Source organism: Tachysurus fulvidraco, chromosome 19 (genome assembly GCF_022655615.1).
Source record: "Tachysurus fulvidraco isolate hzauxx_2018 chromosome 19, HZAU_PFXX_2.0, whole genome shotgun sequence".
Lineage (NCBI taxonomy): Eukaryota > Metazoa > Chordata > Actinopteri > Siluriformes > Bagridae > Tachysurus > Tachysurus fulvidraco.
In genome coordinates this window covers 13,987,270-14,009,098 of record NC_062536.1, presented here as the reverse complement: position 1 = coordinate 14,009,098, position 21,829 = coordinate 13,987,270, and the positions used below count along the sequence as shown (strand labels likewise).

Below are 21,829 nucleotides of genomic sequence, written 5' to 3'. Positions count from 1 at the left end.
CGAGTAGAGGGGCAGTGAGAGGCGGGGTGGAAACACGGCTCCATCCCGCCCCTCTGCTGCAGGCCGTTCTGCTCCACTTACCATTCATCTTACTGCACATCCAATTCCACTCTACATCCATATCAGCATTTCTCATCAGCACATGCACGCTTTAGATAGATAGATAGATAGATAGATAGATAGATAGATAGATAGATAGATAGATAGATAGATAGATAGATAGATAGATAGATAGACGGCTATAGATAGATAGATAGATAGATAGATAGATAGATAGATAGATAGATAGATAGATAGATAGATAGATAGATAGATAGATAGATAGATAGATTTACAAAAACTCAGGATTTCTGGTAGTTCTTAGAATAACAAAATCTACTAAAGGCGGTAGAGTGTTTTTGTATTTAGCCCAAACTTTGGAATAGTCTTCCTGATAGTGTTCGGGGCTCAGACACACTTTCTCAGTTTACATGTAGATTAAAAACTCATCTCTTTAGTCAGCTGTACACATAATACATCCCATAATCCAGAAATTGTACCAGCTCCAATTGTCTTCAGTGCCATGAAGATTTTGGACCTCCACTGAGATGAGGGTGACTCTGTGAGGATCCTGAGGCATCTAGAGATTTACCAGCTCCAGTTGCCAACTCCGTGTGGTCTTTGAGGACAACAACCTCCTCATCAATACAACATTTATCAGACTGTATATTTATAATCACACCCTGCAGTGTCACCCAAATGAGGATGAGGTTCCCCTTTGAGTATGGTTCCTCTCAAGGTTTCTTACTCTACCATTCAAGGGAGTTTTTCCTCACCACAGTCACCTGACTCACCTCAGACTTGCTTAATGGGGATAAATACAAACACATTTAAATATATCTAATATTAATCTTGAATTTCTGTATTATATTAATCTTTATATTATTCTTTTATATTAACCTTTAGTTTTAGTTTTATGTTCTATAAAGCTGCTTTGAGACATTGTCAATTGTTAAAAGTGCTATAAAAATAAATTTGAATTGAATTTAATTGAATTTAATAGATAGATGTGTCCTGTGTGCATGTTCTACCCATACTTTAAAGTTTCCTTTTGAATACTCCAGTTTCCTCCCCAGTCCAAAGAGGCTGATAAAAAAATATCTGGAGTGTGTGAATAGGTGTGTAAGTGTGTGTGAGGTTGTTCTCTGGGATGGGTGTCCCTCACCTTGTACCCAAGTCTCCTAGGATAGATTCAAGGCTCCAGATAGACACACTCACTACTCACTACTGAAATTGCTCTGGATCAACATCAGGTCAAGAGCTGTACATCAGGGCATGGGCTTCATTAACTTGCTTCACAAAATTTCAGGATCAGTATATGGAAAACATCAGCAGGAGGTGTATAATGCATGCTGCCAATGGATTTGGTGGAACATGCTGTCTGCTGTGGAAATGGTTTCTCTGCAATGATGAATCATGCTTCGCTATCTGGCAGTCTGATGGGCAAAAGTGAGTTTGGCAGATGTCAGGAGAAGGGTACCTACAGGAATGAAGCATGGCAACAGTAACGTTTAAGGAGGAGGGATATAGTCTGGGGCTGTTGTTTTTCCCCCTAATGTTTTGGTGCCTGGGCTCCACAGAAAGGTGTTGAAATATCTTATAGAAAATTGTATGTTTCCTACTTTATGGCAACTTTGTAGCAACAGTTTGAATCTGTTGCCTGTACTAACAAGTGGGTTTCATGAAAACTAGTCTGTTGGAGAAACTCCAGTGGCCTACACAGAGCCCTGATGTGCTCATAAAATCCCACCTTGCACTGCTTACGGGCTAAATAATGTACATCAGATGTACAACTGTGATTGACTAGCTTAACATCTGACGTAGTTTTCCCGGGATTTGCTTTAGTCTGCTCAGGGTCATGGTGGATCTGTATCTAATTAAAGAAACACTGGGTAAATGAATGAAAAACTGTATTATCTATATAAGTTTGCTGATACATTCAGAGTAACAATGTGCGCAGCTAAAATATTTTACTGTCAAACAGGACAGCATCAATCATTTGCACAGCAAATACTGTACGACGGTTTAATCTCATATACCCAAGAAGAATTCAACAGTCTTCTACTCATTTAATTACACATAGCTTATACAAAATTTGTCTCCAGTGTACAAAAGTATAAATATACCTGCAGAAGACTTTATAATTCCATTATGCACCTTAACAATTAATTGAAGGTATTCTTAAGAAACTATCTACAGTTCAAACATTCATATATTCAAACACCATTTTTGGTACCTTTTTTTGTAAGTATATGAACAGTCCAGCATTTCAAAACAATGTGGACGATATACTGTGCTGTCACTGCACTCATTAATTCTTATTCACACTTATTCGCATTATTCTCATACTGAACATCATGATGTCTATTCTCTCCTGTATACAGAAATGATTTATAATTCTACTAACTACAAGTTTGAGTCTTGTTTCTCTTCACATCTCATTACTTGGGATTTCTGCAAAGCTCCGTTGTGACAATGTCTGTGCATTAGTGTTTGATTAGTGTTTCTATTCTAAAATGGCTGTAAACTTATGAAGGCTTTGTTTGTTAATCCAGGTGTTAGTATAGGAATATTTTGTAAGCTTTTCATTACTTTAGCACACTAGCACCAGAGATGCTGGTATAAGCAGTTGGCTGGAAGTATGCAAATACAAACGGTGACATTTTCCAAAATTTCCTTTTCGTTGCCTTAAAAAGCAAACTCGGGCACCATTTCCTGGTCAGACAGAGTGGTGAAGCAAGAGGGGGATTTGTCACAAGTGTCCTTTTCATTATGCAAAGTACAGCATCTGCTGATGAAGGTGTTGTCTGACCCTCTGTGTCTAGGTTAATTTGATGTTTTCCACAGTAAGCCAAGAGCTTCATTGATTAGACAGGCCTGTTTGGCTTATTTATGTCTTCCAATAGACTGCAGTGTCCTTTTTTTATAAGCTGCGAGTGCTGCTACTGAAAGAATACCCGATGCAGAAGAAAGACAGAAATACTGTCTAATCGAAGAAAGGAAAATGTTAATACTGTATGGAATGCCAGAGAACACAAAATGGCAATACTATTATGTAGGACATTAATGAAATGAGTGGTTATACTACGCTTCTGGTTGTCTTTGGTCACCAGATCTAGGATTTCTCATTTTGTCCTCATTTCCATAAACCCACACTACTCAATATCTGTAATTCATAAAGGCCAAAACTTCTTCAGAAGACAGAATGCCACAGAAAGTGGGCACAAGGCAAATTCACCCACTTCCTATGCAACATCCAATATGCCAACATGGATATTGAGTAAGAGGTTTTTTATCTGTGTCTGTCATATCTGAACCAGTGCAAAGAGCCTAGTGAGACAGCCCTGTGGGCATTTAATGTACCAGATGTCATCAGTAATTGATATTCAGGCTCTGATAAGATGTTTAATAAAGTTTTACTGGCATTGGCGGAAAGGGAATACAAACAAGCCTATTTTTTTGTTTAATAGCAAGCTCTGCATGATGATTTTTCATTTCTCACAGTCTGGGTTCAAGACAAATTAGAATATAGGAAGGGGAATACGATTCAAAAACGACCAGCTGCGGTCTTGCAATTTGAAACAAAATTATTTTCAAACCACATTGTCACTGAAAATTTAAATTCATCAAGCATAGTAGAGGACTATGCTTGATGAATAGTAGAGGACAAATAACTAATTAATTGCATGGAATAAATAAAATTGGGTGACTGAGAAGACTTGAATTAATTTGATATTTTTCTTTTCAAACCTTCATTGTGATTCTGGTTTGGTTCTGTGAGGCACATCCCTGTCTGTTGTCTTGTTAGTTTATCACCATGGGTTTGTGTGTCCTGTTTAAAGGTTTCTAAATGGCATTCTCATGTGCAGGGGGATGGTGAATGTGTGTTTTGAGGGTACGGTCCAGCAAACACAGACAGAAAAGAAGCAGAGAGAACACAAAACAAATTCTCAGACTCAGGCAAGAGAGAGCGAGAGAGCGAGCGAGAGAGAGAGAGCGAGAGAGAGAGAGAGAGAGAGAGAGAGAGAGAGAGAGAGAGAGAGAGAGAGAGAGGTTGTCCTCACAATCATTATGTTGACCTCTTACATCTTTAAAAAGATTAATACATGAGCTATAAACTATATAAACATAAAGTCTTCTGAATAAAATGCTGAAATATTAAACAAGAAGAACCGAACTATAACTCATCTTTTAGTGACGCATGAATGTAACTACCCTTAACCAATAAACCATCATGTGTGTTTCAAGGCCAAGTGGGAGGCAAATGCTCTAGGCTGAATTAGTTTTAATCTGAAAAGCATCAGTTTTTCCAAAAAGTGTGATGGTGTTTAACATAAGTGGAATACTGCATAGAAGAACATATATCAAATATTCTATTTGTATAAGAACTTATTGCTCTAATACAAGAAATTCTTCCTGCCCACGTTGATTCAAGGATGGATAGCACATGTATTCAGCTAACTGAATAATACAATGGATCCTTGGACACTACAATAAATAAGGTCGGCTTGTCGGTTGTGTCGGTTTATGCAATGCATGACTTTGTCATTTTGCTTGGGTGGGTGTGTGTCCTTCAGTGGAGCTCCTGAGCTATACTGTATTTGCACTAGAAACTCCGTCATCAAGAGACAACAGTGTGGAGGTTTTAACAAGAATGTTTCAATCAGGTTATTGAAAGAGCTTTTACAATTAAAGCAGGTAGGTCAGAGTCATGTCAGCTAATACATATAACTATAAAACCACATCTACTCTATGTAGAGCCTAATGCATTTCTAACAGCCGCTTAAAGGTAGTCAGGGATTGAATCACACACCGGCTGAAACAAGGTTTTCTCAAATGATTTGCATCCAGTGACACCAATCAGAGGAGGAGAATTTCCTTATGATCACAGCACATTATGTTCATATTTAGAGTATTCTTTTGGTTCCTGGTTCTAACTCTGCATAGCTTTACAACACATTCTGTTTTGTTGAATTTTTTTTTTTTTCAAACTACTGTACAATTCAATGTGAGATTGATTGCACATAATTGAGTGATCGAGTTAAATAAATGAACCCCGTTTTATGGCTGACATTTGTAATCATTCGTATTCACATATAATATCACGCTTACTAGTTCATGGTCAAATGCATCTTTGTGTGCTTTATTCACCTGTAATCATACTTTATATAACATAATCACATACCTGCTTAGAAAAACTGAGGTAGTACCCACAAGCAAACAACTTACCTGTAGCTTTTCTTTTTCGTTTTTTTTTTTTCGTTTTATTTACCTAGAAAAATGCACCTTTAAAACTTTAAACTACTGTATAGGCAGTTACGTACCCAGTTCTGCAAAACCCAAATGCCAGCAAAATGTGAACGAACTATGACAAACTTGGCAGTGAACCTTTAATATTTTTAAAGATATTCACATTTCTAAAACATATGTAGGTGCATGTTACAGATAAAAACATAAAGATATCACAACAGATACAAGGATCATGATTTATTTATTTGTGAGATCATAGATTCACATGTGAAATTTAGGATGAATTCAGATGTATCTAGACATCATTTGAATTTTCTTATGCTCTAAGCTTTCTTGTCATTAATAAAACAAATAAACAATAATGGCTATTTACTTACATTTTGTATGAACAGATGAGGAGAAATATTAGTTATAATATTAGCAGTATAAAACACTAAAAGCTACTCAACATCCCAATTTATAATTTATTTCTTGCATTACAGTAGCATAACCCAAGATAAGAGAGTAGTATACTACAAACTAACTTTCAGAAATGTTGGGATGTTGTTGTTTTTTTTTATTTGAATGAAAAAAATGTTTAAACAGATCAATTTTACACTTTTATTCACTAAATGAGCTCAAAATAGTTGGCATGGGGGCAATAAATGGCTGAAAAAGCAAGAGATTTAAAAAAGATTCAGCTGGGAGAACATCTAGCAACTACAGTAATTAAGTTCATTGATATCAGGTCTGTAAAATGATTAGCTATAAAAGGATGTCTTAGAGAGGCAGAGTCTCTCAGAAGAAAGAATATGCAGAGTGCGTAATCTGTGAAAGAGTGCGTAAAATGATTGTGGAATACTTTAAAACAATGTTCCTCAACGTCAGATTGCAAAGGCTTTGCAAATCTCATCATCTACAGTGCATAACATCATCAAAACTTTTAGAGAAACGAGAAATCTCTGTGCATTGGGGACAAGGCCGAAGACATTTGTTGGACATCCATGATCAGTAAGTAAAAATCTTGGCAAAACCAGTAGTAGGACTAAATAATGTTCAATATGTTCTATATGTTCAATAGTGTACAGTAACAACACCATTTAATGCACATAATTTAATCATATTCTGTATTTTAAGACTGCCGCAGTTAACCTGAACCATAGTCTGGACAACCATGCCAGACAGTTACTAAATAAAAGTTGCTCACCAGATCATATGTATGTATACAGTATATGACTATGACTCATATGACTCATAACTATGTTGGCTTCCAGTTTGGGGGGGGGGGGGGTCACAGATAACATGTTTACCTCACCCTTCTAGGTTTGTGTCAGAGGTTGCTTCCTACCTCTCTTCTGCATTTGGGGAGTTCTGTGCTTTGGGGATTTCCTACAGATACACCACTTTCCTTCCTCTGTCCAGAAAGCTGTTGTAGGCTGACTGGTATGGGTGTGATTGTGTGTGCAGTCGCGGGCTCTGATGGGTTGGCACTATGTCCAGGGTGTCCCCCACTATGCATTCCAAGTCCCTTGGGATAGACTCCAGGCTCCCTGCAACACTGTGTAGGATAGAACAGAAAATAGATGGATGGTTGGCTTCCAGTTTGATGTTTATCACACCTACTAATATGATGTCATATCATTTCGCAAGCATTTCGACTTCAGTGGTTTAGGAACAAAATGTTGGCTTTAACTTATCCGACAAGAAATTCCATGCTTCTAAGATGTATCTGATGTCCCAATATACCTGAATGCACCGTATGGGATGTGCACCCCTCGAGAAATCATCATCATCATCATCATCGAGAAATACAAGCGAGGATAAATATAGACTTGCGCGAGCGGCATTGCTTGGGTGTTACTTGTTTTCAATCCATTTACCATAGAATTGACATAACTTGTAGTGCTTTTCTTCTCACCTTCCCAATTTATCATTCAAGACCCGTGTTATTTGAAGCTTTCTATCCATCGGAGGCGCAAAAATGCCTAGTTTTCGCACCAGATCGAGATCCGTAAATCTCTTGCCCTATATAGAAGAAATATAAATATCCTCGGTCCATTTAACTGTATGAAAATGCGCTCGACGTGATCAGTCAGTGTGTAAGATGTGTGGGCAGGTGGAGGTGCCATTGCGCGTGTAGGAGGCACCGATTTAGTTTCGGGATCATCTCCATGCACTTCATCCGCTTTAACCCGCTCCTGTCCTGCGCAACACAAAGCCAACTTCTTCTATTCGGGGCTGAAGTTTCTTTCTGTAACGTCTGGACAGATAAGCAAAGCGCTCGAATTACTGCTGGATACACAGGCTGTAATTACATTGGAGTAAATTATAAAACAAGTCTATTATATGGCTGTATGACGAGAGGTATGTGTGCAATACGCAACGATCCAACAGTGTCAGAAACAGAGAATGCTGAGGCTTTTTACAGGATCAACTGGTTTCCTTAGGCGTCGCTTTCTAGGATCTTTCTGTTAACTTTGCACAATGGACCACAGGACTTGTACGATTCTGTTCTCATGTCGCGTCTTGACGGATGAAGGCAGAGCAACAAATCTGTTTCAAAAGTCCTTATGACAAACTCAGCATCAAATACTTGTTCTAGGAGAAGTATTTTATTTATTTGAGAAGCGTGCGTTTATCAAGAATACACCTACGTGCCACATTGCACACTTTAGTGTATGGTAAAGTTCCGCAAAGAGATCTGTACGCTAACATTGCACTAAAATAACAGAAGAAGATTTTTTTTTTTTTTTTTTTTTTTCTGGAGTTTATCGGAATCCCGTTAGTTCATATGGGATTGAGGCACTCATCACGGTGCCTGCTCCTGCGCAGAAAGATGGCGGAGGCTGAGAGCTCAGAGGTGAGTTAAAAAATGTATTTGTATAACGGGATCAATCCTCGTGAGATAGAGTGCACCGTGATTATAACAGCGCGAGGATTCTTCGTTCCCGAGTTGTTTGCACATTTGGTTGCGTTCCAAACGTCAAAGCGCCAGATTTGAACAGGAATTCGGAAAGCACAAACCGTGCAGTTTGCATGCAACATCACGAGCTGATAAAACGATAAAGCCCGGCATGTGCTACTGATGAATATATGCTGCTAAAAACGGTGTTTTCTAGAAATGCACATAACAAAATAGACTAAGCTTATAACGCGTGCGGTCAAAAGGACACCCGGCTACTAGTCTCAGTCGAAGCTGCATTTCGCGTTTTAGGAAAATAAATACATAGCCACCGGAAAAATATGCGTTTTTGTTTTTTTTCCATATTTGGTATTAATGACGGTCGCTGATGGAAAATCCGCCCCAAGCGAACAACCTCCGGTAGCGCGAGCGCTGTCCTTGGTGCTGCAGTGAAGGAGCCGCTGTACTGCACAGCCAAATCCCCAGGGCTCATCCCTCTATAGTTGCACTTTCTGAACGCAGCATTGCTGTAGATGGAGCAATGCTTCCATTCATTCATCTTTGATAATCGTTTTTATCCTGGTCGTACATAATCCACAAGATGACCTGCTTTTAACTGGAGAATCCGGAGGAAAGCCAGACTGACATGGAGAAACCAAACACACCTCAGGGTCAAGCCAAGGACCCTGAAGCAGGGAGGTCGCAACATTACCCTCTTTGCCAATGTGCTGCCCTAAAGAAATAGATGTATTCGTTTATTCTTGAGTAGGAACTTTATTCTGTTTTCTATTAAACCAGTTCAAACTAGTAAGATGTTAGGATCCACCATGCAGCGCACAGACTTGTAGAATTGAAAGATCACTGGAAGGCCTATATGCCATGAATTATAAGTTTAAGGTTATTATTAAAGGTTAATTATTGTTTCGTCTCTTTTTGCCAGCAGAAGCAGCAGCAGCGGCAGCAGAGCTCTGGCAACCCCCCGTCCTCACACCCTCCCCCTATGTCTAAACCCATGGCATCAGTTCATCACGTTCCTCGTCCCCCTCACACCCCACACGTCTCAGCACTCTCCACCTGCCCTGGACGTGGAAAAATGGCAAAACTCCTCAATCCAGAGGAAATGACCTCACGAGATTACTACTTTGACTCATACGCCCACTTTGGCATTCATGAGGTACACAGTATAAAGCCAAATAAAAAAAATGTTAGGATCGTTATGGATAGTTAGTAGGTCTTTGCTTGCCAACAAGCTTCTACGTGGAATCTCTTGTAAAAATAATAATAATAATTAACACACACACACATATATATATATATATATATATATATATATATATATATATATATATATATATATATATATATATATATATATATACAAAAATATATGTATGCATATAAGACAAAAATATATGTATGTCAAAAATTATTCTAAATAAGTTCCTTAATTTATTGTTGGATAGGTCTTTGTTTCCTAGTTGGGTTTTTTGTAGAATCCCCTGTGATGATTCAATCTGCTAAATCATGGGTTTATAGATATTGTCAGTGTTTTACAGATTACGCAGTCCAGTTTCATAGTGATGAATGTACACTTGTTTCAGCATCCTTTATTTTGCATATATTTTGAAATGAGTAAATAACTTTAGAATTGAAAGAGCTTTTCAAAATATGCTACTTGGTGACCAAAACCTGTCACCAAACATAAATATCCCCATTCATATTAAGTATATTAAAAATAAATTCAGGTATTGTGACATTGCTTCATTTACATTTTGCCTACATTTACTGAATAAACCGTTATACAATTTAGTCTACTTTAACCTTGAAACATACTGATAATTGAAGCCTGCCAAACTAAAACACTGCCTATGTATATTAAAAATATATTTAAAAAAATCGTTCAGTTGGGAGAAAATATCCATGTTTGTGATGCAGTATGAGACTGGTACATTTTGAGTTTTTGGGTCAGGTCGAGCTGTGTGCAGATAAAGGAGCTATTCCTGATAACAGAAAAAAGCAGGACAGGGATGAGCAAGAAGGAGAAAAGAGTTATATCAGTTAATCCCTACAGGATGATAATGGATACTTGTCTCTCTAACAAAGGGGGGAAAAAAGGATAGCAATGATATAGACCTTGGTGTCCTACATATCACACTATACCCCTGCAAGAAGGCTGAATATGGAGAGTCTGCACTATGAATGGGTCTTTTTTTTTTGCATGTGTTTCCTGTGCCTCTGAGCAGAGGCATTTATTTAACATTTTATTAACATATCGTTTTTAGTGGGTTGCAGCATTGGGAGGTAACAGTGCATACATGGCAGTCTGTGTTGTGATGGAATGAATTCTATGATAAGGTGATAACAGAATATAAACATGACTATGACAGTTAAGGAGGTATGATTTGCTTTAATATGTAAAAAAAATCAATTGCTGAAGGATTAGAGGATGGAAAAATTTCAGTATGTGCAGTTATGAGAAAAGAACCTACAATGGAGTGACAAGAACAATGTACATTAAACTATATATATACTACTAGATTATATATACTACACTATATGTATATGTAATCAGTTTAACACAAAAGCTTTCCCTCATCAGGAGATGTTAAAAGACGAGGTGAGGACATTAACCTACAGGAACGCCATGTACCACAATAAACACATTTTTAAGGACAAGATTGTTCTAGACGTGGGCAGCGGAACAGGAATCCTCTCTATGTTCGCTGCTAAAGCAGGAGCCAAACACGTCTATGGGGTAAGAATACTTCATCCTGGAGCTCATCACATCCACAGAATTGAAGAACTATAACTTCTTTAGTAACAGAGTTTATTCAAAACTTGCACACTGTATTGTAGGAATATGCATGTGAGAGTGTGAGAGCAAGTATGAGACAGAAAGCAGCTTCTTTCAGTTCTTTACCTTTGTAACTACTACAAGCTGATCTGTAATTGCTAAATGGAAAAGGAAAAGGTTTTTTTAGTTACTTTAGTTACAAAGACCAGAAATGGAGGTCTCTGAGTTTAAGAGCCTAAAATAGGCAAGGAACAGGCAAGGAATTATTCAATTATGCAATAATGTTGCAATCATGGAAAAGAGGTCAAGAGTTTTAGTTTACATTGACATCAATCAGCATTCACTTTGACTGTGGCAAGTTTTTATTGCCAGATGGGCTGTAGTGAGTATTTTAGAAACTGCTGATCTCATGGGATTTTCATACATACACACAAACACACACACACACACACACACACACACACACACACACACACACACACACACACACACACACACACACACACACACACACACACACACACACACACACACATATGTACACACGAAACAGAATCTAGAGTTTATGCAGGTTGGTGGAAAAACAAAAAAAAAGAATCCAATGAGCAGCCTTCTTGATGACAGAGGTAAAAGGAGACTGGATTGAGCTGACATTAAGGGTACAGTAACTCAAATAATAACTCATTATCACCATGATGAGCAGAAAAGCATCTCAGAACACACAATACATCCGACCTCAAGGAGCATGGGATACAACAGAATTAGGCCACATTAGGTTCCACTCCTGTCAGCCAAATATGAGAAGAATCTGATATAATATAATAAACAGACTGGATTGAAGAAAAAAAAACAGGAGAATGATTGGATAAAGAGCAGGTAATATTGGACTGAGTGATGATTTGAGGTGTCATAGTCTTTCTAATTTTGCTTTCATCTACTTTCCCTTTAAAGATGGTAATAACTGGAAAGCATAAACACATTTGTAGAGACTGTCAGGTATGAAAATTCCAGGAGAGCAGCAATTTCAGACATATTCAAACCAAACCATCTTGCCTCAACAAGTACAAAATGCTATTTTGAAAGAACTTTGATATTTGCTATGCAACTCTGAACCTGCATCTTTATAATTCTATGCATTTCTTTGCATGATTGGATAATTGCATGGATAAGCAGATGTACCTAGTGGTCGGTGAGTGTATTTTCGCTGCCACTTAGCAGGCTATTGCAGAGAAATTTATGAATGAAAGAGTGTCCTTTTGTGGAGTAATTATAGAAAATAAGTTGTGACCAGAGTTCAACACAAGCTTGAACATAGGCATCGCATGAACAGACATTCAGGCAATATATCACATTTTCAGAGCTAAAACCTAACGGTGATAAAACCAGCAAGACAGATACGAATAAGTTCAGATTAACAGCAAACGGATGTGTCAGGAATTTCCTGTTAATAGCAATAGACCAAAAAAATTGTGCACCACCCAATCTGTTGTTTGTCTACTTCTTTTTTCAGATTGAATGCTCAAGTATATCAGAATACTCGGAGAAAATCATCAAATCTAACCACCTGGACAATGGTAAAAGTTACACAGCTTGTGTAAACTATTGTGTCTTACGAACTGTGAATCAAATATTTGTTGGAAAACATAATTTTCACAATGGGACGTATTCTGAAATGGTGCCTTACCTTGACAAATTAAAAATAAATAAATAAATGAAAAAGCATCAAGATGATTGCAGAGACTTTGGTAGCTCATTAAGATTCCTGAAATTTGTCATTTTATGGAGAAATGCAAAGAATATATACCAATCATATATGGATAATAATTATGGATAATGTATACATTAACCTCCTAAGACCCGAGCTTTGGTTTGGCCTTGCATTTTAGATGCAGTGATGTCCATGTATGTGGACACCAGATCGTAGGAGGCTAAATAAGGGAAATATTCAAATAAACACATAATAGCAGCAGAATTAGCCAATTTTTGTATCATTTGTCTCAAGTAAAATGGATTCCACCCACATTAATTGGCATAAATAACTGGAGTATACAACCAAGCCCAATAATAATTTTTCTATTTTTTTCACATATTCAAGTCTTGCCTATGAGATTTCCACTATACATTTAAAATGAGCAGAGTTGCTGACATTGTTCGGTGTTCAAACCCTCAAGTTTTCTATTTACATATCATACAGAAATTGGAAACATGATGCAATGCTAACGGAATGCCAAACACATGCATGGATCATTCATGTGATTATTTTTTATTATATTTATCATATTTATACATTTAATGGTGAAGAGTAATGTGTTTAATTCTTAATTTAGCTTCTAGCTGAAACAGATATAGTTTACAGTCATAATATAATGTTAGAAAAACTTCTCTGTTCTCTGTTTGGTAAACTTGGCTCTTAAGTCCATCATTTCTTGTGAGGTCATGAGGTTAATCATTTCAGTATTAACTCTTTATTATGCACAATGAACTCTAAATACACTGCTAATTGTTTATCTGTTAGGTGAAATGTTTCTGTTTTCTCTTACGGCGCTGAGTTTATGCTATATGCCCACGGAGAGAAAAGGGTGACACAGATGCAATTAGTAAACAGCGTTTCATTACACAGTCACATCCCCACTCACATCCTGTGGTGTGACAATGTTGTTTAAGTCAGTTCTCTACAGTTCTGATTAATACAGTACTGGGTAAAACCTTGGTCAACATGAGACGAATAGCTGCAGTGTGCATAGACACAAACAAACAAACACACACACACACACACACACACACACACACACACACACACACACACACACACACACACACACACACACACACACACACACACACACACACACACACACATACATATAATTAGCAAGAGATTGGCAGCTTGCCTGCTGGAACAAAAAAGGAGAAAGAGAGAAAAACAGGGTGGACAAACAAAAAGAATGAAGTCCATTAAAAAGCTCACCTTGAACTTCAAAAAAGGGGATTGAGTTTCATGGTTAATCTTTCCATGTAACTTGTCTCTTCATTCAATTTTCACCTTTTGCTTAGGGCAAAATCAGTTCAAGTAATCTTTGTATAGGTACATGGGCCTTTACATGATGTGTGTATGTGTATGTGTATGTGTATGTGTATGTGTATGTGTATGTGTATGTGGATGTGTATGTGGATGTGTATGTGTATGTGTGTTTATTTATGTTTTGCAGTTATTACCATCTTTAAAGGGAAAGTGGAGGAGACTGAACTGCCTGTGGATCAGGTGGACATTATTGTCTCTGAATGGATGGGATACTGCCTTTTTTATGAGTCTATGCTGAAGACTGTCATTTACGCCCGGGACAAATGGCTGGTTAGTAGCTATAGTTACATAAAGCCTAATAATCTGTTAAATAAATCCACTGATTTTTAATCAGTTTAATCAGAATTAAAAACTAAATAAATACTATATACAACTCAGTAGGAATAGCATAAACAAACTGACACCAGTATATGGGAGGTACAAGGGGCACAAAAAATCTTTTTGGCCAATTTGGTAACCAGTCATCATACAACAGCTTCAAGCCAGGAGGATGAAGACTAGCACATGCTTCCTCTGAAATGTGTGAAACCAGCCACTCACATTATTTCACACTGCTGCATCACAGAGCAGTGTATTACACTTGGAAGCTATCTACCCTCTTTCACATACTGTACATGAACTCATAAATCTGCCTGTAAATTCACACATCATGACGCTGTGATTGACATGGGAGAGTATACCATCCCTCCCACCAGGCTGATTCTGCTCCTGGGATTTGGGATTATAACTTTATTTATTTATTTATTTATTTATTTATTTATTTATTTATTTATTTATTTTAAGTTAGTAACATTACGAGACTGAAATGCTAAGCAACTTTGCTGTGGTCACAAACTTCTCGCTGTTCATTAAATAATTATATTTGGACAACATTCAGTCAAGATCATTTAAAACTCATTAAAAACACAAGACTCTAAAGATGAATTTACTTACTGTACTTATGCACTTTCAGTCATGACTTTTGATCAAATTACAAGTGACATGCAAATAATTGAATCTCTTTTTTTTCATGGAAATAGAAAATGAGTGTTTATGTGCTGAGACATAATTAAGGCTCTATTGTATCTGTGATAAGGCTCTTACAGTATATTATTCCCAAACCAGTTCAATGTTATTTACAGTGAATAAGTACAGAGGTCAGATCAATGCATACATAATTGCTGCATATATAACAGAGAAACCTGTGCTTTGTGCCAAAAAAAAAGGGATATAGAGTGTGAATGACCAAGATGATTTTTTTGACATGGCAGTTGTGTGAAATGTATATGATAATTGCTTGGTGACATGATATGATATGTGAGATGATACTGACCTCTTTCAGAAGCCTGGAGGTTTCATGTTCCCGGATAGAGCAACATTACATGTGGTGGGCATAGAGGACAGACAATACAAAGACTTTAAAATCCACTGTGAGTATATACACTCAACCACCCCAACACAACAATTAAATAAATAAAGATAGATAGAGAAGTAGCTAAAAAGTACCTCGTAGGGTTTTTGGGTCAAACTCAGGTTTCTCCCTCCTTCAGTGTTGTCCAGAGGAAATCTAACACTCATCTGCAGCCAGCAGAAGCTCTGGACTGGGATTGTTCACTAAGCAAGTAGTGACATAACATAACAAATCAAATGTTTGGAAAGAGAGAGGAGAGTCATGTCTCCATGTACACACGACAGATGGTGTCAGTTTCATGTTCTCAGAATGTCTCATGAGCTCTGCCTCATCACAAAAACCATCAACTGCACACTCTTGTTTCATTTTCCCTTCTCACGTCATGTGAACATGCATGATATCACTTACACATATCCAGTTCAACATTCCATCAAATTCAAAAACACTACACAGTTGCTCCTATTGAGTCTAGGGGTAAAGAGCTATGCATAGGCAAAAAGAATACACCACAAGGTCAAACTACATCCACAGCCTAATTTTTTTTTTCTATTTTATGCATTGATTAATTCCTTCAAGATCAAGGCAGTTCAAGAAAATGTATATATATATATGTCCCTTATATACAAAAAAGCAGTAATGACTATTCATCTTTTTTGTTATATTTTATATTCTAAATCTCTGTGGATGTCAAACAGATGGCATCAGATCATCATACCTTCAGCATATGCTCAGAACTGATGACTCTGCCAAAGAATCTCAACGTTAGCATCCGTATTTCACACACTGACATGTTACAGTGCTCGCACCTCCTCTCTGCCTCTTGTTATACACCACATTCATGTTTGCTGATTTTACTCTTACTTTAACCTACACTTTGCTTAGGAAAATCAAAACTTCTACATTTATATGTTCCAATATATTTTATATGACAGCACATTTCTAACTGTAATCCTGTGTGTAAGTCAAATCACAGCTAGTAATGTGTAATGTACTGGTTGGTTTCTATAGTAACAACCTCATGTGGACTCGTATGGTGGATGAACCATGTAATTGAAGACCGATCACAAATGGAGGGCGGGATCTCTAGTATTTTTCTTAGAAACTTTGTTGATTATTTTCCAAGAACAGCACAACACCAAGTGAATTCTTCTTTACACAGTAATAACTTGTCTCTCTGTGTGACTTCTAGGGTGGGAGAATGTTTATGGTTTTGACATGACCTGCATTCGCAATGTTGCAATGATGGAACCACTGGTTGATATCGTGGACCCGAAACAAGTGGTGACCAACTCCTGTCTTATTAAGGTAGAAATATTCTGTGTTTGCAAGTGTGTGGGCTGGCAGACGTAATATGAGAATGTGAAGATGAGTGGTTGATCTTTTTGTGAAAGCTCGCAACTGATTCATAGAGCAGATTGACTAGGCGCTACCTCAGGAAACATGTTGTGTGAGCATTACATAATGACCTGATGATTATTAAGAGGCTTTCTCTTTTCTTTGGCTATTAGTGGATCCACACTACAAGACCAAAATATACATTTCTTGTCACACAGGCTTAGTGGTTAAAATGTACCTCTGGGGTTGTGAACTGATTCCTGGCTCCACCCTATGTTAATGGAGTATACAAACTCTGTGCTTCATGGGTTTACCTCTGGGTACTCTGGTTTCTACCCTCAGTCCAAAGACATGGGTTGAGGGAAGACTCATTCATTCACTCATTTTCTACCGCTTATCCGAACTTCTCGGGTCACGGGGAGCCTGTGCCTATCTCAGGCGTCATCGGGCATCGAGGCAGGATACACCCTGGACGGAGTGCCAACCCATCGCAGGGCACACACACACTCTCATTCACTCACACACTCACACACTACGGACAATTTTCCAGAGATGCCAATCAACCATGTATGTTTTTGGACCGGGGGAGGAAATCGGAGTACCTGGAGGAAATCCCTGAGGCACGGGGAGAACATGCAAACTCCACACACACAAGGCGGAGGCGGGAATCGAACCCCCAACCCTGGAGGTGTGAGGCGAACGTGCTAACCACTAAGCCACCGTGCCCCCCCTGAGGGAAGACTGTCAGCTCTAAATTGTGTGTGTGTGTGTGTGTGTGTGTGTGTGTGTGTGTGTGTGTGTGTGTGTGTGTGTGTGTGTGTGTGTGTGTGTGTGTGTGTGTGTATTTAACCCACATTTTCAGTCTTAGATTTCTTCTTGAAGATCTTGCTATTTTCAGGGGGTTTCATCACAGCATCGTATCATTAGCTGAAATATCAGAGAATAGAGGCAACAACAGAATAAAGGGCAGAGATGAAACAGGGTGCCAAAAACATTAAAGTAGAAAACTCGAGAGAGATCTCAGAATCACTGCCTCTTCAGATGGTGTATTCATGAAACACCTGGAGGATAAGTGTCTGAAATGAAGAATGGAGTGTTATCTCTTTGTTGGGTTTACTGAATGACAAACAAACAGGAAGGTGGAGGAATTTAATGATCTGCTTTTTATATAATGATTAAAGGCACAAGGGAAGCTTTGCACCTTCTTCACCAACCCATGTTTTAGAGACAAATCTTTACAAAATTGTGTAATGTTAATAGTGGGAGCTAAACAGCTTGGCAGGGTTGTCCAAAGACTTTGGCGGGGGCAGAAGCACCAGTGTTTCAAGTGGATTTTAATGTATAATAATAGCTATATGGAAAATAACTATTTTTACAGCTAGAATAAAAAAAATACTATTCAGTACAGCGATTTAATAGAAGTCATCTAGTCTTTTTAATTTAAGATGTGCAACAAGCCAAATAAGAAAAATCCCCCCTAAAAAATTCATTATCCTCGGTTCGGTGAGGCGAACGTGCCAACCACGAAGCCACCGTGTCCCCCGAACCAAAATCAGAATGAATAAATTAAGGTTCTGCAGATTCAAACAAACCAGTTCTGCCCTCCAGAGATAGTTATAGGTTTTACATAGGTTTTTCAATTACATTACAAGTATTTAATCTTTTAAACACAGGACACAGTTTATTTTAAGAAGAAAGGTTATGTATTTGCAGCCTCCTTCCAAGTTACATTACATTTACATTACATTTACAGCATTTGGCAGATGCCCGACGTACAAAAGTACTTGTCTCTATCATTGAATGCATGAACTCTGGTTCACTAGGCTGCAGACTTAAGATACTATGAGTCTAAATCACTGTTTAAAGTTTTTTACACACGTCCAACAAACAGGGAAGAAAGTGCTAGGTTTAGTGTCTCATGAATAAGTAGGTCTTCAACCGTCATTTGAAAATAGCCAGTGACTGTCCAGACACCTTGGGGAAGTTCATTCTACCACCTTGGTGCCAGAACAGAAAAGAGTCTTGTAGTGTACTTACCTCTTACCCGGAGAGATGGTGGGACCTGCAATCAGGGAGGATAAAGCAGGTGTAGTCAGGGGGTTGAGTAGAGAAGAGATGATGTTGTGGTGTCAGGGCGAATGAGTCCAAAAGAGTCAGGAGGGAAGAAGATTTATGCTTGTCAGAGGGGAGGTTGAAATCGCCAACACTGTAAGAGGGGTTCTGTCGGAAGAGAAAGCACTGAGCAGTGTGTCCATTTCTTTCAGGAAGTCTCCTAGGAGACCACGAAAGGCAGATAACATTAATGAGAAGGTTGATCGGTAACTGAAATGGCATTAAATTCAAAAGAGGAGATGGTTAAATGAGACAAGAGGACAGATGTGAAACACCATCTCCTTGACAACAGTAGATCTGTACCACCATCTCTGCCCGTTTCTCATTTCTCAGTGAGAGAAAGCATAGACAGAGAATAGAGCAGCTGGTGTAGCAGTGTTCTGTGGGGATATCCAGGTCTCTGTTAGCGCAAGAAAGTCAAAGGAGTAGTGGGAAGCTAAAGCCGAAATAAAATCAGCTTTCCTTACAGCAAACTGGCAATTCCAGAGCCCACCTACCACCACTGTTTGAGACTCATGTAACAGAGGAGGGTAGATGAGGTTAATGGAAATGTGACCTCTGCTCTGTAGACCAGAGCGCCTGCGACGATAAGAGGTGACTACAGAGATGGGTTTGAGGCACATATCTACAGTCAACCAAGAGTGAGATTTAAAATATGGTGTGGTAGAATCAAACAGTACTAGACACTTATTTACAATGTGTTAGAGGAATACTTAGAGGGATACTTACAAACCTACAAACCGCTACAGACAGAAGCTTCAATTTAAATGGGAGCCCACAATTCACACCTTAAGGGAGACTCCTTAACTCCAAGTATATGCTTTACATCATTCCCAGTGTTATATACTGGGAGCAGAATTGAAGAATTTATTTGAAACACAGCAACATTACTTGCAGTATCTGTTACATAAAAATATTTTGTAAAAGAATGCTAAAATTAGCTTTATAATGTGGCTGTGTGCTGGTGTGTGCTTTGCAGGAGGTGGACATCTACACAGTAAAGTTGGAGGATCTGACCTTCACCTCAGCCTTTTGCTTGCAGATCCAGAGAAATGACTACATCCATGCTCTTGTCACCTATTTCAACATTGAGTTCACCAAGTGTCACAAGAAGACCGGCTTTTCCACAGGTTCGCCTTCAGCTACCAACACTGACAAAATAGACCTTACAGATAAAGCCAATATACGTATATTACAAAAGACAATAGTTCTAGTCCTGAATAAACACAGGCATAGATATTACACATTTATCTTTCACATTCTCAGCCCCTGATGCTCCTAGTACTCACTGGAAGCAGACAGTGTTTTACCTAGAGGATTACCTGACAGTGAGAAGAGGGGAGGAGATCCTGGGCAGCATCGCAGTCAAGCCCAATGAAAACAATGAGGTGAGTTAGTGATCATAAAGACAAGAAGCAGAAAGGATTTAACATAAAGATTTAACGCATTCGATATATATATATACACGAGTTTGCATGTTCTCCCTGTGCCTCGGGGGTTTCCTCCAGGTACTCCGGTTTCCTCCCCCGGTCCAAAAACATGCATGGTAGGTTGATTGGCATCTCTGGAAAATTGTCCGTAGTGTGTGAGTGTGTGAGTGAATGAGTGTGTGTGCCCTGTGATGTGTTGGCACTCCATCCAGGGTGTATCCTGCCTTGATGCCCGATGATGTCTGAGATAGGCACAGGCTCCCCGTGACCCGAGTAGTTTGGATAAGCGGTAGAAAATGAATGAATGATATATATGCAGGCCTGAGATGTGACTCTGGAAACATTATTCAGAAAGTGTTATTCAGCTCATGCAAGTTCACAAAATCCCTTCAAGCCCAATGCATGTTATATTTACAAAGCAGCACATAAAACAAAATCATTGCTAATTTTTTTTTTAGTAATCTATCAAATCAGAATAGCAAATTAAAAGTGTGATAAATGATAATATATGCCATGGCCATTTTTCAATACAATGCACAGAAATAAGATGTGCTGGTTTTGTGCTATTTATAAGCCATGAATAAAAAAAGATTTTAAAAAAAGTATTAAGTCAGTGACAACTATTCATGCAGAAATATATTGTCAATATTTTGAATAACTTTTAGATTGCTTTTATATCATATAACAAAACAGCATTTCATTTCTCAACATTTTCCTAGATGGTCTGGATGGTATTGAAAAGCCTGTAACTCAAGAAAGACTCAAGACCCTTATTTAAGTCTGTTTTTTTTTTTCTAGCGTGACTTGGACTTCACCTTTGAGCTGGATTTCAAAGGACAGCTTTGTGATGCAGCTATTTCTCACGACTACAAGATGCGGTAGGACTCCAACTGAGGGAGATGTTCCCTAACAGCTTGACCAACCAGACAACGGTGCAGGAGGCTGTTATATGCTCTGACCAAACAAGAGAGACCAGCAGGAGAATATGAGACCAGTGTGAATCACGTACAAAGAGCAATAGTGTCATCAGTCCTCCAGTTTTGCAAAACTACCAGTCTGTGAGAGAGCACCACTTTGAATGTAAATGTCAATGACCTTGAGAATGTTTTAGTTGTTATTTATTTAAATAAGAAAGCATGACAGCCAGTGCAGTGTTGAATAGTAATCTTAAAGGTACTGTAATAAAAAAATGAGGCATCAAAAAGATGAGCACAGTAAAAAGATTTACAGAACGAGTATACTGTAAACTAAGCATGGGGTAAGTTATTAAAAGTGAGACGTTCGAGTTTGTTTGTTTTCAAATACTTAAAATATTATGTTTAAGGCTCTCATTACTAAACATATTTAATTGTTACTTCTGTTTTGTTTTGTTTTTTGATTGAATGATTTATATAGTAATTGGCATGTTTTATTCTTCATGATGATTTTTTTTAAGTAATCAAAATTATTTCTTTGGCCTAATTAATTATTTTATGCGAACATTTGTTAGTAATTTGGGATGCTGGAAGTGGTAAAT

At 38.1% G+C, this 21,829-nt stretch overlaps 1 protein-coding gene across 2 annotated transcripts; it reads left to right on the top strand.

The window, feature by feature from the left end:
• The first annotated feature begins 7,318 nt into the window (after positions 1-7,318).
• Positions 7,319-21,774, top strand: prmt8b (protein arginine methyltransferase 8b). Of its 2 annotated transcripts, none has more exons than XM_027151859.2 (10): positions 7,319-8,128; positions 9,114-9,344; positions 10,770-10,925; positions 12,475-12,538; positions 14,174-14,316; positions 15,368-15,455; positions 16,626-16,741; positions 19,863-20,013; positions 20,150-20,271; positions 21,112-21,774. In XM_027151859.2, exons 1-10 carry the CDS (start codon positions 8,060-8,062, stop codon positions 21,193-21,195), a joined length of 1,224 nt encoding a protein of 407 aa, XP_027007660.1. In that variant the 5' UTR covers positions 7,319-8,059; the 3' UTR covers positions 21,196-21,774. The 2 variants fall into 2 exon arrangements, with proteins under 2 accessions (XP_027007660.1, XP_027007659.1); XM_027151858.2 differs by having other exon boundaries at positions 7,322-8,128; positions 9,111-9,344.
• The last annotated feature ends 55 nt before the right edge of the window (positions 21,775-21,829 follow it).